The following is a 16,464-nucleotide window of genomic DNA, read 5'->3' as shown; positions in this document are numbered from 1 at the left end:
ATTTGTCTCACCATAATTTTGTGTTTGGTTGGGTCTCTGGATGGCAAAGAAGGGTTTTTTTTTAATCCTAGGGACATTTATTGATGTAGACTTTAGTTACACGACTAGGATTCTCAGCCTGATGAGCTCTGTAGAGCCCAAGCGAGCTTTGGCGCTGCGCTGGAGCTGCAGCTCACACCCCTTTGGGCAGGTAATTTTTCCTCAGAAAGTTTCTCTGCAAAACTTAACCTGTGTAGGGAGTGATGTTTTTATGTCCTAAATATGCATAGGATTCTGTTAACTATGAAAGGTAGGCTTAAAAAGCAGCGTATAAGGAACAAGGGGACATAGGTACCTCTGCAATATTGAATACCGTGGCAGACTTGAGGAGATATGAGACATGTAAGACCCCATCCAGATTGGACGTACCAGGTATTTGGCAGCTGTGACCGGATTATCGTACAAGGACCAGCAGCTGGATTTAGGTCCAGTCACAGGTCAGCTGCAGACAGAATCTGGGATCAGATTTCACCAAGATTTTAATCAAAACAAGTAATTGGAAATGCCTACCCTTAGTTACACAGGGCAAGTGCCACCGCGGTCTCACTAGTTTTGGCCATGCTGCCTGGCAAATGTTTTGCTCAATGCACAATTATTTGTTAGACCCTGGGCAACTTCCATTTTGCTTTTAAGTACAAAAATACGTGATTCTCCCTCCTTGTTGTGATAATTATAAACCCCGTTAAAAAAGGTTACATGGTCAGAGCCAACCTGACTTTACCTCTGCTTCCTCGGTCTTTATCTCCCTTGTTTCCTGCTCACTGCTGTGGCAGCGTAGGAACTTGCCCTGTGGGATGTCCAAGCCCGGGCGTGTGGCTAAGCACAGATGCCCACTGACCTTCAGGTACTTTACTACTGAATGCACTTGCCTGTGATGCCTTGTGTGGTCAGCAGAGAGAGGCTTCCAGGGCTTGATTCTTCACTTGGCAGCCTCTAACGAGCCCGGGGTAGCTCCATGCCTGGCTGGGTTTAAGCAGGATGGATCCAGGCCAGAGCATTTGTAAAAAGGACAGTAGCAGGCTTCAATAGCTGAATATTTGCAGTTCTTTGGAGCCTTACAATTTTTGCTTGCTTGTGATTAGAAAAACCCTGGAAATTTCACATTTTCCTTTATGAGTAAAGAAAGGAAAAAACATTTCATCAAAACATTTAATACTAGCAGTACCAAAAAGTTTGATTTTGCCTAGTTTGTTAAACATAAAAATTTAGAAATACTACAGTAAAATTAATTTAATTTTTTTATACAAGTTCAAAACACAAAGGAAATTAAGGTTTTTGCATTCAAAACCATACTGAAAATGCTTTAGGAAACATTTGCATTTCCATCACTTCACGAGCCATTTCTGAGCAACTGTATTTCAGTTTTCTTTAGGCATTGTTATCTGACTTCACCGTTAACAGACAGCATTATCCAGCTGCTTGCTCTTTCCTGGACACCTGCACTGTGGCCCTACTGCTTTATATTTTGGCTGACCTGGGGATTTTTCTGAGATGGTGAAACCTAAACAGATGAGAAAAAACTTACTGCCGATCCTGAGGGGAGAGAATCCTTGACAGAGAAGGGGAAGCTGTGATCCTGAGAAGCAGAAGCCTGAGCACATGATGGGTGAGCAAAGTCCTGCGTGTAACGACTGAGCAGCTTTTGCTGTTTCACAGCTTCTTCTGTTTCAGCCCCAGGCCTGGCACGGTACCCTCAGCATTCTGTTCAGTTTATATTCTGGATCCATGTTTTCTGTTTCTGTTATTCTTTTTGTGGCTGTTATTTCTTTCCTTGGTCTGGGGCAGACACAGCGCAGAATTCGTTAATGACAGATTTAAATCTCTAGCTGAATACCCTGTGCAGCCTGAGATTTTTAGGGTGTGAATGAAAAGCTTTCCAGTGAGTTGTACTTTTTAAAATGAACATGGGACCAAAATGCTTGCTGGTCAGCCAAAAATCCAAGGTGGTGTTTCTCTGCCATACACATTCCATGTGCTGTGTGGCTTTCACTTTTAATTAATCCAGTCTGTTTGGTTTCTGTCAGAAGTCTATAAGCTTCTCTGCTAATTTGCTGATGAATCCCCTACTGAGTTATAATTATAATCTTCACTGTGATCCTTCTTATGATGACAAAGGAGATAGGATTTTGGCATCAGCATAACCTGACATCAGTAATATTGTAAACGTTGAAATGAGCTCTTTTCTTTTAAGTATTTTATAAACACCTTCAAAATTACAAAAACATTGTGATGATTAAACAAGTGATTGATAGGTCAGTGTTTACATTAAATTATCCCCATTGCAGTTGCTTCATGGGTGGCATATGAATTACAGGCAATTACCATTTTCTTCATATTACAGGTACTGTAGCTGTAGTCCTTACATCCAAGCAGGAATCTGTCAGGAAGAATGAGCCTCTTCGGTTGTCACCACCTCTGTGCCTGTGAGCTGCTGAGATCATCTCAAGCAGCTGGGATCCATTTCAGAAGACTGAAGGCGAAGATGACTTGAACCCTTCCCCTCCCTCTCTGCAGCAGGCGTTTCATGCTACCCAAAGCAAAGCCTGCCATATGAGTTATGAATCAAGTTATCTTAACTGTCTAGGAGCACCGGAGTATTTCTGGGAGACCAGAGCCAGTCCCTCTCCTGGTTTCATCAACACCCCCTGCTGCTGGAGAAGTTTTTCTCGTGCTAAGAGCTAACTTATTTGGGGCTTGCAGCCTACCCTAATCTTAACTTTTGATTCTGAGACTTTAAGACAGAGTATCAACCAAACTGACATGTAGAGAGTGCTCTTACAGAAGCGGACAATGTACTGCCACAAAGTGTGATGTTAGCCGTTAGACTGACAGGTGAAATTCTAATGTAGGCAGCTGTGGGATGAAGTTTTTACTGTGCTTGTCATTACCATGTTATGAAAGGTTTACATTTCATAAATGGTAAGTAAAACAGCTATTGAATCACAGAGCGGCTGAGGCTGGAAGGTACCTCCAGGGACTGTCTAGCCCAAATCCCTGCTCAGCAGCACAGGGTCAGCTGGAGTAGGTTGCCCAGGACTGTATTCAGTCAGACTTTGAGTACCCCCAAGTATGGAGATGCCACAAGCCAACTCATTCCACTGTTTGACAACTGTCACAGAAAAAAAAAAAAAAAAAAGAAGAAGAAAAAAAAAGTCTTGTGTTTCTTGTGTTTAAGTTGAATTTCCTGTGTTTCTATTCGTGCCAATTGACTCATTGCACACAAGCTCCTCATTTTCCAGCACAGAGAAGTGTAGCCAAGGGAATCGTGCCTATCATTACTGTTTCATAAGACATAACCGTATGTACACATAAAATTGCATCTCTAGTCTGGAAAGTAACTGCGTAGAAGAGGCAGTGTGGACAGCAGATAGATTTCCCTGATTTTCAGTAGTGTTCAACGTAGGCTTTTCCAAAGAATCCATGCTCCTGACTCCTAAATGCACGCTGGCCCCTGAGAACCCGTCTTGCAGGCTGCAGTTAACGGCCACACTGAAAGGAGCCAGGAGGCAGTGCCGGGCACTGACCTGCTCTGCCTGCACTGACCAGCCATCAGCCCAGGCCCCAGCTTTGCCTGAGCCAGCTGGCTCTTGCCCAGAAAATTCCCAGCCTGGTTTAGGCACAGGCCAGAGAACATTTCCACTGGGTATTTTGGATGATGCCCATGATCTGGGAGCACTGAAGGGTGTGCAGCATGGATGCGAGCTGTGTGGGGCCAGTCAGCCTCGGGAGGGAAGCAAGCTCTGCTTGTGCAGATGTAGCTGTCGGACCTTACACTGCTGAGCATTTTGCAACTTGACTGTCTACTTTGTTCCCCTAAAAAATGCACTCTTATGACAAGAAAAGCATGTCTAGTTCCTTTCTCTCATGTAACAGGTTTGTAGGTTTTAAATACGCTCAGAAGCATTGGCTTTGACCTCGTGCTCAACTACTGCTATTTAGACTGACACACCCCGTGAGATCTCTCATCATTTCTACCTGCTTAACTTCCTGGTAAGTCTGAGACTCTGCAAGTATTTTTGTGTGCTGAGATCTCCTCAGACACAGCAGGCTGTGGGAAGGAGCAGGGATAGCACAGCTCCCCGTGGGCTGGCGCAGCGGCCTGTGGGGGCTGAGATTTCGTATCAGAGCAAGAGAATAAACACCATGAGGTTCTGCGGCACAGAGAAACTTCCAGAGACCCCAGGCTTACGTGAGGTCCCCACTAGGCTGAAGCTGAGGTGGGAGACCAGCCTGGGCAGCAAGGTGGCCTTGTCCACCGGGCAGGGTGTGGAGGGGCATGGGGGCCGTGGGGACCCTGGCCCCTGGAGCTGGGCTGCCTCATCAGCAAACCAGCAGCAAAGCAGGAGCAAACTGACAGGTGCTGTTTACCCCCTAGCTGGGGCTCCTGATGGAAAGTCCCCCCAAGATGCAGGCTGACACCTTTAAACCCTCAAGAGATGGCTGGTGACCTGTTAAGTCCAGCTGCTGCAGCCAGAAGGAAGAGGAGGACGCAGGTACCTCTGCTAGTCCCAGCCAGGGGCTGAACTGTGCTCACTCACATGCTGGTCGGGGGGCAAGGTTGGGGGGAGACCCTTCCCTGGCATCTGGGAAAATGGTGACCTTTCCCATAAAACATCGGAAACATCTGGTGGAGAATGGTTCTCCAAAACTGCCTGACCACAGTGACTTCAACGGGAGATGGAGAACAGCATCACTTTGCTGCAAGGAGCAATTTTCACAAAGTGAAGGTACAAATCCCTTGAATCAAGTGAGACAAAGTAAAACACAGTGACTTATGAAGTTTTGCATAATAATATAGGTGGGTTTTCCCACCCCAAAAGAAACACAAAACAATTTAGTACATAATGTTTATGCACAACCAGAGCGCTTCTCTGTTGCACAAATTCAGCAAAACCAAAGTCCTGGCTTAGATATCAGAAGGGGTCTGGGGCAGTATCTCTGCACTGATCTCTTGGGAGAGGAGAAAAGGGAAGGTGAAAACAGTGAAAGGATTATTTTGACATCTTTAGTAGTATTTTAAATTTGAAATGTTTTCATTTTAAGTTATTAAGCTTACTGACAACTGAAAACCCACTAAAACCTTGTATCTAAATTTTTGGGGGTTGCTGGAAAATTGAACGCCCATGTTAAGAAATCAGTTATTCAACATAAAATGCAGGCACCGCAAACTGTTTGCATTACAGTAGATACAACCAGTTTCACTTCGCAGTTGCCATGGGCAGCAAAACATCAGGGGCAAAATCTGTAGTGGCTCTTTGTGTGAGTGACTTGAGCTTGCGAGAAACTTACCTCTTCTGCTTTGCCTACGGCATCCAAATACCCCAGAGCCAGCATCCAGTACAACCAGAATGTAATTACAGCGTGGAAGCACGCCATCGCTCACATTAACAGTCAGAGCCTGAAAACAAGTATTGTCCTCAATTTTTCTGGAAAGCACAAGCAAGAACATTAGTTTACTCCGTTTCATTGTGGAAAATAAAGACAAAGTACAGAAAAGGTAGACTCTTCTCTAAAGGCTTAGATACATTTGTATCAGAGTCATAGATTCTGTAAAAATGAGTTTTAACGCTGCTCTTACTTCTGATCTCACCGAGAGTGACTTTGAAGAAAGCCAGGCTCTAACCACCGCAAAGATTTGGGGAAAACCACTGGCACGCAGGTGAAAAGTAGTAAAAACCTTCCAGATATTGCCTTGACATTAGAAATTGCAGTCAGACTTTAATGTAATTCCACTCCTTCCCTTACAACCGTCCTTGCCATTTAGTAACTCACCAGTACGGGCGGTACGGAACTGCACCTGCGTGTCACCAGGGGGAGCTTCAAGCCAAAAATCCCACTGGTTTTATTTTTTACTATTTTATCTTTAATAACTCTGTTCTTGACCATTGCAAAGAGGTTGAAAGCCGAATTTACATAATTTCTCCTCGTTCCTGAAAGAAAATAAAAACGCTAATGCCTCTTTTCTGCCTTTGGGGGGTGGCCAGCCTGTGGGTGCTCTGCTATGCTGGGATGGAGGACACAGCTGGCTCTGCCACCAGTGTCACCCATCGCTTCAGCGGGGTTTTGCTGCTCTCCGTTTACCTGGTCTCATCCTTCCTGAGCCTTTAAATGTGTTCTTAAAATCACTCTTAAAAATTAGATGCCTTTAAATATTACAGATTGGTGGGAGCCTGCTGACAGTCTCGTCCAGCTATAAAAGACCCACAGAGTAACATCGGTTCACAGGTTGGGTGAGCGGTGAAAAACCTGAAAAATCCTCCCACTAGTTCAAGAAAAATTAGCAGCTACACCAGATGAAAGGTTTTTAAACAACATCCTTCTGGCCTGCGCAGCTCACAGGAAGATGGATCCCTGTTCAGATCCACGTGCTAGCTGCAGTATTTCCTGTGTTTTTCTGGTTACATTCACACACATAATTCATGTGAGTGTTCAGTCCTAGCTGTGGGCCTGGAAGGATGTGGTTGAAATCTTTGGGCTGCTCGTGTTCTTGTCTCCATGCCAAAGCTCTGGTGGATGGTTTTGGGAACTCTGTGTCCCTGCTAAACTGGGCAATGTCGCATCCCAAGGGGTGAAGGAAGGGAGAAATTATGGAGGGGAGGAGAACCATATAGTCTTCTTTATAAAATTTTTGCTTTTCAATAATTTCAGACTAATAGGCATACACTTCAAAAGGGAAAGAACATTCAAACTATAAAAAGCCAGGCAATATCCCCACCACAAGAAATCCAACACAGATGGTCTCTAAGAATCAGAAACAAGGTTTATCTTAGCCTAACTGCAGAAATAAGGATCACATTTTCAGAGACAGAGATACCACAAAGCTAACTTGCTACTTGGACATTTATTTGGGCCAGAGTGAAACTTGACGGTAGAAAGTAAAATAATTAACGGTAAACTGCTGCCCCTGGAAGAACAACTTGTGGGCAGAAGCCGCTCTTAAGGAAATCATTGCATTTTTCCAAGCTCCCAGCCCTGATGCCAGGAGAAGCGAGTGTGGGTGGTGGGAGCTCTGCTGAAGGGCTGTGAGCCTGCCCCTCTTACACACGCTCCTAAGGGCCAGCACAGCTGATGGAGTGATAGCTGGAAGGTCACGGGATGGTTTTGCTGTACCAAGCTAATACCACTATTCAATGCACAGTGGTGCCATTGATGTTATACAAACTCACTGTTAACCTTGGGCTTGCCTGTAGCCTGCCATGCTGCCTTTTGAAAGCTTTGCCTTTTTGGGGTGGAGACTTCTATAAAAGAAATACGACTTCATGGAGAGGGGACATTAACAGACACAGAGGAACTGCAGAAATATGCAGGTAGATACTAACATAGGGAAGGCTTTGCATTTGAAGGTAAATTAGATGAGACATGAGCCTACATGGTACGGAGGCTTTTTAGAAAAATAGTACTTAGACAGGTACTTCTCTATTCACATGCTGTACTTATCTCTGTCTCCAGAAGCCCCCGAGGTAAACTGAGCAAGCTGCCCCACTGCCTCCCCACACACCAGACCCCCGGCAGTGCTGTAAGAGGAACGTGCTCTCCCCAGCGGGGCTGATCCGTGGCACAGAGCTGTGGAGGGGCAAGGACCTGACAAACACACTTGTCCCTGCTGTACGCACAATCCTGCAGCTCCTGTCCAGGAGCCCAGGAGATGCCAAACTGTAAGCAGGAGCAGCAACATGTAATCTAGGTCTTCATTCCATCATCTTGCTTGGGATCAAATTCAGGATTGATGCTTGAGATGAAACAAAGCAGCAATTACTATTTGTTACAATAGGACTCACTGGAGTCAGTGTCTGCCACGTGGCTTGGTTGTTAACCTCCAACATAGAACATACAGTTAAAGCCAGGAAATAAAATGTAATGCCCTGCCAAATGACTGGCTTCGTAAGAACCTTACATCTTCTCCTACAAAAATATTATCTTTTCTCCAAAAGCTGTTTCAATTCAGAGCACAGCACTGCCAAAATCTTTGGAATTTCACTATAAATATGTCTCGTGATATAAAGTAACCAGAACAACACACACTGCCCTTCTTGGGCTTTCTACTTCATATTTTACAATGAGTACTAAGTCTCCCACATTCTCTTTCTATAATATTTTATGCTATCTCTTAAAGGTTGACTTTTTAATGTTGTCTGTAACTGCTTAGAAGCAATTAATAATACTGTGGTGTTTACACTGCTCTATATTTAGTACAACAATGCTTATTAACACTATTTTCAAGTCATAAATGCCGTTTCACAGACATTTGTAAGATTACCCTTCTATCATAAAAATAAAAACCTACCCTTAAAAAGAAGCCAGTTCAGCATTCATTGCATGACGATTAGAGAGCCATCTGATAGGTGGGCTTCGTGCTGAACCAAATGAAGACGGCGAAAATACTCCCTTAGACTTCGGTCCATGCTGGATCAGGCCCTCAAACCACACGTGATAATTTAGGGACCAATATTAGTGCTTGGCACAATCTTTTCTTCTTCACACTCCAGGTAATAGTGGCAGATGACAACTTATAACACAAACATCCCAGTTTTGCTGTAGAACAGATGTCAAGCTTAGTCTCCACTGAACACCTCGGTCTCTCTAAAGGTACCGTGGTATTTATTGCAGCCAAGGCCAGAGCCATTTTGAAGCAGAAGCCGCCAGCTGTGTGAAATGAAATGCATTCAAAGCTGCCAACAGTAAGAAATTAAATACAGACTACGGCAGCGTCTGCCAGCTTTTTGGGCAGTAGCAGACTGATAGCAGCCAACTGAACTTGAGATGGCAGCAATCTAATGCATCCCATTCACCAACTCAGTGATTCGCTAATTAATTCAGCTCATTTTTTTTTAAAAAATGTATCTACTGTCATCATACTACTGTACAAGTCTGAGGAAGGAGAGAGGAGGGTAGAGAGAGTGAGAAAAAGAGACCAAGCACTGGAAGGAAGGTAGCACCTTGGAAAAGATAACCAGGAAAATTTGTTCAAGGCCTCACTACGCTAAGTGGTGTGGTTGCATCAAGGTGCAACCTGACTAAGATGTGGGTAAGAATGATATATAAATGAAGATATTTTTGAAACCAAAGCTGCACCTTTCTTTTGTGACCTGGTTAGGCAAAAGGGAAAATCATAATGATACAAGACTGCAGCGTAAATTTTCTTTCCCCATTGATTCAGGAGGTCTGGGCTGTTGTGGGACTTCCACCCATGAAACTAAATGCACTGAAGGTGCTTTGTCACATCATAACACATGAGCAAACAGGAGCAGCTCACATGAATAATGAGGCAGAACTTCGCTTTCTGTTACCCAAGAAACAGCATATTGAGATAGATCTTCTACCTAAGAGGAATGGATTGAAGAATGGGTGTCACCAGGCTAAAGATGCTGCTCCAGGAACACCACAGCTCTGCTAAGGCATCAGAGGAGGACTTGGCCCCAGCCTCAGGGATTGCTTCAGCTACTGGATGGTGCCTGCTTTTGTGGAGTGGTCCTAGCCATGTGCCCAGCATTTATCACAACACTTGTAGCCCACTGGAAAAGCAAGGAGGTCTGAAATATACAAGGACAGTTGAAAGACATCTCCTTCTCTTGTTCTGACCTCGTGTGCAGCACAACCACATTAAAACAAAAGGATCATCGTTGGAGAGACTGGGAAAATGTAAAACCCTGAGCCAAAGTGACTTACTCACATAAGAAAAGTCTGACTGCACACCAGCTCAGCCTGTGAATTTTCATAGACCTGGACTTGATGGTCAGAAAACTGTGTGAGATGTGTTATATTGTGGCTAGTATTAATGTCCTAAAAATTAAATGTAAGAAGTGTAGGAAGCAGAAATTGCACAAAGACACCACATTTTTCTTTCTAGTGTAACACGATGTTTCTTTTTCTTATGCTGGTGACTTCAGCTAATGCTAGAAGCTATTCCCAGAGTTTGCTGTGTAAGAGGGCAGCCTGTAAAATGATACAAGTTTCTGTACTCACCGCTTCAGACTGACAAACTTCATTCCTCTGCCACTTGAAGTAAATTTAGCCTGAGATTTTTGTTCCACAATGATTCTCGTGGGTCCCGAACTCGGTGCTTATCACACTAACAATAATCCTTTATGTCTCCAGACTCTATCCCTGTTCCTTGTTAACCTTCAGTCACAAAGTAATGAGATGCATCAGACATCATCAAGCTGGCCTAAGGGGTTACAAATCTGGATGAGGGCCACATACTGTACTAATTGCTTCTAATAAATTACATATTTCAGGAGGGACATCATGATTTTAATCATTTATTCTGCATGTTGTTTCCTTTGGAGAGAAGAACAAGCAGGCACTAAACAAGCCAAGCATCTGAAATGCATGGCAGAAGCTAGAAAGAGCTCATTTAATATCAACCATCATTGTAAATACTAGAATTATGCATGTATCAAATCCCTGGGCCTGAACACTTTGGGAACAGCCAGTGAGTCCTGGCTGTTTTAATGAGTCAAACTGAAATGGTGTCTTTGAATGTTCCTTAGATTTGTAACAACTCAGATTTAATCCCATTTCAAAAGCTGTAGCTGGGGTCTAGCTCAAGAAAAAGTCTTTGTTTCTATGCAAAGAAAAACACATTAAGAGGGGAGTTTAAAGAATGTATTTCCCAAAAGGCCGAGAGGGAAAACAGTCACATGTACCTTTCACCTCTGTAGGGAAAGACTTTAATTATGATTTCGTTTTTTTGCAGCTATTTGCAAAGGTGGTCCAGTGAACACAGAAAGCTGCAAGAACTCTCCTTAAAGCCCGCTGAAATTCGCAGGACCTTGGTGCTGATCTAAATAGCCTCCTGCAGGGCGAACAGGCACAAGGGAGGGCTTCCTCTTTCCCTGACCTCCAGCACACCCACACCAGTAGGCTCACTGTTAACAAAATCCTCAAACCACTCGGGAACGTGCACTTCCTTCACAGGGGGAGACCTTGATGGTATTTAAATAGCTGCTGGTATTAATAGCAATATCTGGTAGATAATGTGGAGACTTGAGAGCTCTGGGGAGCAGTGCAGGTTTGGGAACAGCTCGGGCTGTCGTCTGTTTGCCTTTGTAACCCTTGCTTCCTGCCACTTCAGCCTGTGCTTCCTTCCAAGGATGAGCTGAGATACCAAACAAAAAATGACTATCTAGGTAAAAGGAAACCTGCCTCAGTACAAACTATGCCTTGGGATGGAAAGTCACAGTTGTAGCTCTGAAGCTCAAATGTGCTCTTTTGATTCTCAAGTGGCAATGGAGCGTCAAGGAAGCACCATGACCCGGGATAAGTGCAATCTGCTTCTGCCTTGGCAGCCTAGGCTGCCTTCCACTTGGTCCCTCTCTACCTGGGAGGGTTATCTTCCCATTTTAGACTTCTCTGGCAAGTTGTGAGAGGAAAAAGGTGAGAATCCAGCAAGACTTCCAGGACTTCCTCTAACCCACCGACTAGAACAATGAAGATATCCTTAAAGATGTTATTTGTGGTTGGATGGATGGCGGATGGAAGGATAGGTACTTGTGCTAAAGCGGATGGATGTCTGCTTTGATACAGAGGGAAAGAACCGAAGGATTCTTCTTGGTTTTGTCATACAGAATGAGAAACAGATTAGTAAATAGGAGAAACAAGCCTTATGCAATGAGAATTGGCTGGAAAAGTCTGCCCCAGGTAAAACTGGTGACTCTTCAAATTGAGAAACCTTCCCCTGGTTGTTTTTATGGTGTTTTTCATAGGGAGGTTCAAGCCAACCTCCACACATGAAGAGCTTAAAAAGAAAGAAAGTGATGGAGATTCAAGATTAGTATGGTAGGGCATTGGAAGTTACAGAAGGATGTGAGAATCTGAAGTTCAGACATCAAAGCCCAAGAGTAACAGAAGAAAAAAGTGACACAAACAGCCAGAACCCTCAGTTAAGAGTGCTGCTATACCTAGAAAAAAATGTGAGAAGAGGTAAATTGCAAATAATTTGGTGCAATCTTCAGATAATGGCTTTTGCCAACATCGCACGCTGCATAAGAGCGTGGAATTAACAAACACTAGTGTAGCAGGGTTAGAAAAAGAAATGTTTTTGAAAGCAAAATGGAAAACCTCTGTGACATCCATTAGGTTTGGTAATGTAATACTAACAAGAACACTGCACTGAGCTGTTATCTGGTTTGCTGTCTGATTCACTCTCCAGATTACCACTTAAATCAATAGCTCTCACATTGATTTTTCCAGCACACTGTATTCCAGTAAAAAGAACAATGCTCTGAGATGAGTCAGCTATTTGTCCTGTCTGTAGGGACTCTGGTGCATTTTCGTTTAGGAAAATAAAAGCAGGAGCCAAAGTAAACACAAATATATAGTAATAAGAACCTGCCTGTTGCACCACAACATGATGCTGGCTCTGCAGACAGACGGGTTTGCTATAGCTTGCTGCAGCAACTACAAACCTGCCTTGAGCTGCAGGAAGCCCTTGTGAGGATGGAACCAAAATATTTAGGAGAGATCTTAGATAACAACATTGTCTTTCAGTTTAGGTGACTGCTATGGCAGAGGGGAAAAATATGCCCACATTTAACTAACAAGCTGATCTCCATATATTTACCATGACATGCAGAACCTCAGCAGGACTGTGTTTTCATTTATTTCATATATTTTCATGTATTTGCATATTCCATGTAACATGTACTGTAGTTCTGGTACTGTAACTAGTCATCAGTACTGTCTGAGGTTGCTTCGGCTCCTTTCAACCATGTTAACAACTTCCTATTTTGTTTGTAATCGCAACATGCGGGTTCATTTACTCTTGCTTAGCCACGAATTCATGAAACTAGCAACCTCTCACTCACACAGTTGTGTAACTATTTCAAGGAACCTGCAGGAGGTGCAGCAAAAATATTTTTGCTTTGAAGAAATAACGATCTCAAGAGCTACTTGGCAATTCGGCTGAAGCATGGCTGTCCCCACGGTTTGTACTGACCCCTTCCCTGCGGCAGGCACAGAGCAGAGCTGGTGCCACGGCCCTGTGCCTCTCCCACAGCTCACTGCACCCGCCTGCAGGCTGGGCTTATTTCTGGGAACTTTGAGTTAACAGCAGCTAAAAGCTACTAAAATGCCAGAGAAATTAACAAACGAAGGTGTGTGTCCCTCTTTTCCACTATGACTTCTGTTTCATGGAGATTCGTTATCTCCATCTTTGAATGCAAGGCAGCGGATTACAGCCTTTCCCACCTTCCATTAATAACAGCCCCGCAGGATGCAGAGCAGCCAAAGCGGGTGTGGAGGGGGGAGGTTCAGCATCCAGAATCTCATTCTTTACTGTATATGGAGTACCGTATTGTGAGTATACTGAGGGAGAAACAGCCCACAGGAAATAAACATATGCAAAGCCGTGGGAATAGGATGTAATTATGAAGCCTGTTATTCTGAAAATGCTGCTGAATATTGCTATCTTCAACTGCTATAAAACTAGAATAATTTAAAACTCTATTTCTCAGTAATGCTTTCACAGCGTTGCGTATTTCACAGTGCTACGTTTGCCTCCTAATCTCTTAGTCTACACAAAATAACATTCAAGTTTTCGCAACAATGAAGAGGAAGGAACAATGCATTTTCTACTTCAAGTAATTTTAAAATAAAAAGGATAGTATTTATGACAGTTACAGTATGGTAAATCTGGAACAATTCAGACTGTTTACAGGAAGGGTTATCAACTTCCAGGTGCCCACCTGTGTGTCTGGGAATACTGTGCAGTTTGGGGTATTAAGGTGCTGAGGAGAGGTATTTTGTGCTTTGTTTTGTCCTGTTAACAAGACGTTTCGGGTTAGTTGTGATCTGTCTTGAATCACGTACTTTCCTACTTCCCTGCTGTTCCCTAGGAATGAAGTTGATGTAGAAGCAAACTATGCCAGGTACTTCCCCGGGTCTCAGCAGGGTACCAGAGGTAACACCGAGATGGCTGCAGCCCTTGGGCGGGGCTGTAAGGACCTGTTTCACAGAGCACTTCATCTGCGCAGTATTTGGCTTGGGCTCGCACAGCAAAATGACACAGCGGCGAGATCAACAGGTATTGCTGCTACCCACGCAAAGCTGCTTCTTTCCACAAAGCACTATAATTGATTGTAATAAGATTATTTCTAATATCCAGTATGCAAACTGCAGCCCATTTTGACAAACAGATAGTAAGTCTCGTGTGGCACCTGAGTGATGTTTTCACTGTTGCTAGGACAAGCACTAGGGAACTGAAGCTACAGAATGAGATACATAGACATGGCTGATACGGTGAATTATCTAAAAGCAGCAGCAGTACTTTGCACAACAAATCAGATCTATCCTGCCTTTTTTGCCAGGTAATAAACTGTGTTAAGCAGAAGGAATGGAAATCGCGGATATTCATTATCTATCAAGAGACACCTGACAGGATAGCCTTTGGTCTACAGGCTGAGAACAGTCCTACGCTGACACGTGTCAGTCAGAAGTGCTGGTGAATCGATACAGATCTTGCTCCACTGCAAGCACCATCAGGTCAAACTCTGTTCAGAGTTATTTGACAAACAAGGCCCAAGTGTAGCTGTTCCAACCCCAGCTAATATTCCTGCTGCTTTTACGTTCATTTCTGAAAAGCACGTAAGCCCTTTAAACCAGGGGTCCTCAAACTACGGCCCACGGGCTGGATACGGCCCCCCAGGGTCCTCAATCAGCCCCCCGGTATTTACAGATCCCCCCCCCCCGCTCCCCCCCGGGGGTTGGGGGGGAAACCAAGCAGCCGCAGATGACTGCCTGCCACTGCATCCGCGCCGGCCCCCTGGTTACAAAGTTTGAGGACCCCTGGCTTAAAGGCTTCACACTCTCTATGATCAGATCCCCAGCCCACAATTCCGGCTGCTCTTTTCAGAGCTGCCTGGAAAGGGGGCCTAACGCGTGGGAGCAGTTTACGTGAGAAACAGTGAGCTGTATAGGCCAGTGCTGATAGAATTCATATATTCCAGGAGTTGGCTTCAAGGGTTGGCATAGAAATACCTGTTATATCAAACTAATACAAGTATCAAGACTTCGCAAAAAAAGATTATTTAAAAAAAATAATAATAATATTGGCCACTGCTGCAAGATGGTGTGGTGAGGACATATAGATGGCCTGTGTCAGGCAGACGGTCGATGCCAGACAGTGACTTCGAAGTGTGACCGTGACGGCCAGGTGCCCGGCGTTCCTGCTGCCGGAGAGACCCGCGCCGCGGCGGCAGGGGCACGCGCCCTGCCAGGGCAGGGGCAGCACCACACAGTACCTTTGAGGGCAGGCGGGGTGAAGACGCTCTGCTTCCTCTGCTTGGGAGAGGCACTCTGCGACTGGGGGGCACAAAACACAGAGAGAGGCAGTAAGAGATGGGCACGGGGAGAGGTTTCTGCTCGCCCCACAGCTGCTTTCAGAGGGGGCGCACACCACTCTGAGAAGTTTCTAAGAAAATAATCTTGTATAAATCTGATGCCAGCTCCCAGGCTCGCATGAGTACAGGGAAAACTAAGATTAGATAGGCAAAATACGTGTTTAATGGACAACCTTTAAGGCTCCCAGGCAAAACAGACCCAATACTACTGAAAATTACCCTCCACTCTAAAAAAATTTTGTTAGGCATAAAATCAGGATAGCCTGTGCTTTTAGCAGTCTATGTAACAGACTCTCATAGGGCAAATAAATGTTACATCTATTAATATAGTTGCAAGATTTACGTTAACAAATATTCCAATTAAATACAATGTAACGAATTATATGTACAGGTAAGGTACTACTATAATTATTAATATGTAATTTTTTACATAAATAAATGGAAGATCCCTCCTCCTGTGCTTCTTCAATGTGTTTTATTACTCCTAAAATAATTTCAGCAACAGATCACTCAGCCTTTAACTAGGCCTGATTTAAGTGATATATTTAGACACAGTTAAACCTTTTATGATTCCACCAAAATCACACCTAGACACAGAAGATAAATCACTCCAAAATAATGGTAGTAAAATTACACATAGAGTAATATTAGTATAATTATACTAATGTACAGCTAGAAAAAACTAACCAGGATACATTCCAGTGCTAAAGTAGAGCAACTTTCGCAAAATGGAAGCAGTTAAATTGGTGTCCATGTTGTACCAACATGAAATATGTCCATACACAAAGGAGAATAAAACTACATAAGGTCACACACATATAGCTAGCTTTTGAAGACATAAACACCATACCACATTCCTAAGAAAAAGGTTAAAAAACAGCTGTGTGTAGGCAAGCTTTATTTTTGCTCATCTAACCAATTTCTAGTTGTGGGGTTGTCTTTTCCCAAATATTTGCTAAAAATGCCTTTTCCCCTGAGTATTTTGACTGGTACATAGCCTGTGAATTTGAATCAGATCTATTTCTTCAAGAAACATTTCAGACAGCTCTTAAGAAAATCACTTTCACACGAGTATGGTCAATCCTAT

The 16,464-nt window shown here is 43.8% G+C and overlaps 1 protein-coding gene across 1 annotated transcript in view; it reads right to left on the bottom strand.

The window, feature by feature from the left end:
• The window catches only part of PPP1R1C (protein phosphatase 1 regulatory inhibitor subunit 1C), a 53,426-nt gene that overhangs the window by 14,136 nt on the left and 22,826 nt on the right, over positions 1–16,464 (bottom strand). The window contains exon 4 of the mRNA XM_037398204.1: positions 15,279–15,339. Coding sequence (XP_037254101.1) covers positions 15,279–15,339 — 61 coding nt within the window. The remainder of the gene's footprint in view (positions 1–15,278; positions 15,340–16,464) is intronic.

This window comes from Falco rusticolus, chromosome 8 (assembly GCF_015220075.1).
Source record: "Falco rusticolus isolate bFalRus1 chromosome 8, bFalRus1.pri, whole genome shotgun sequence".
Taxonomy (NCBI): Eukaryota; Metazoa; Chordata; class Aves; order Falconiformes; family Falconidae; genus Falco; species Falco rusticolus.
Note: the sequence above shows the minus strand (reverse complement) of the source record. Positions and strands in the feature narration are given on the sequence as shown.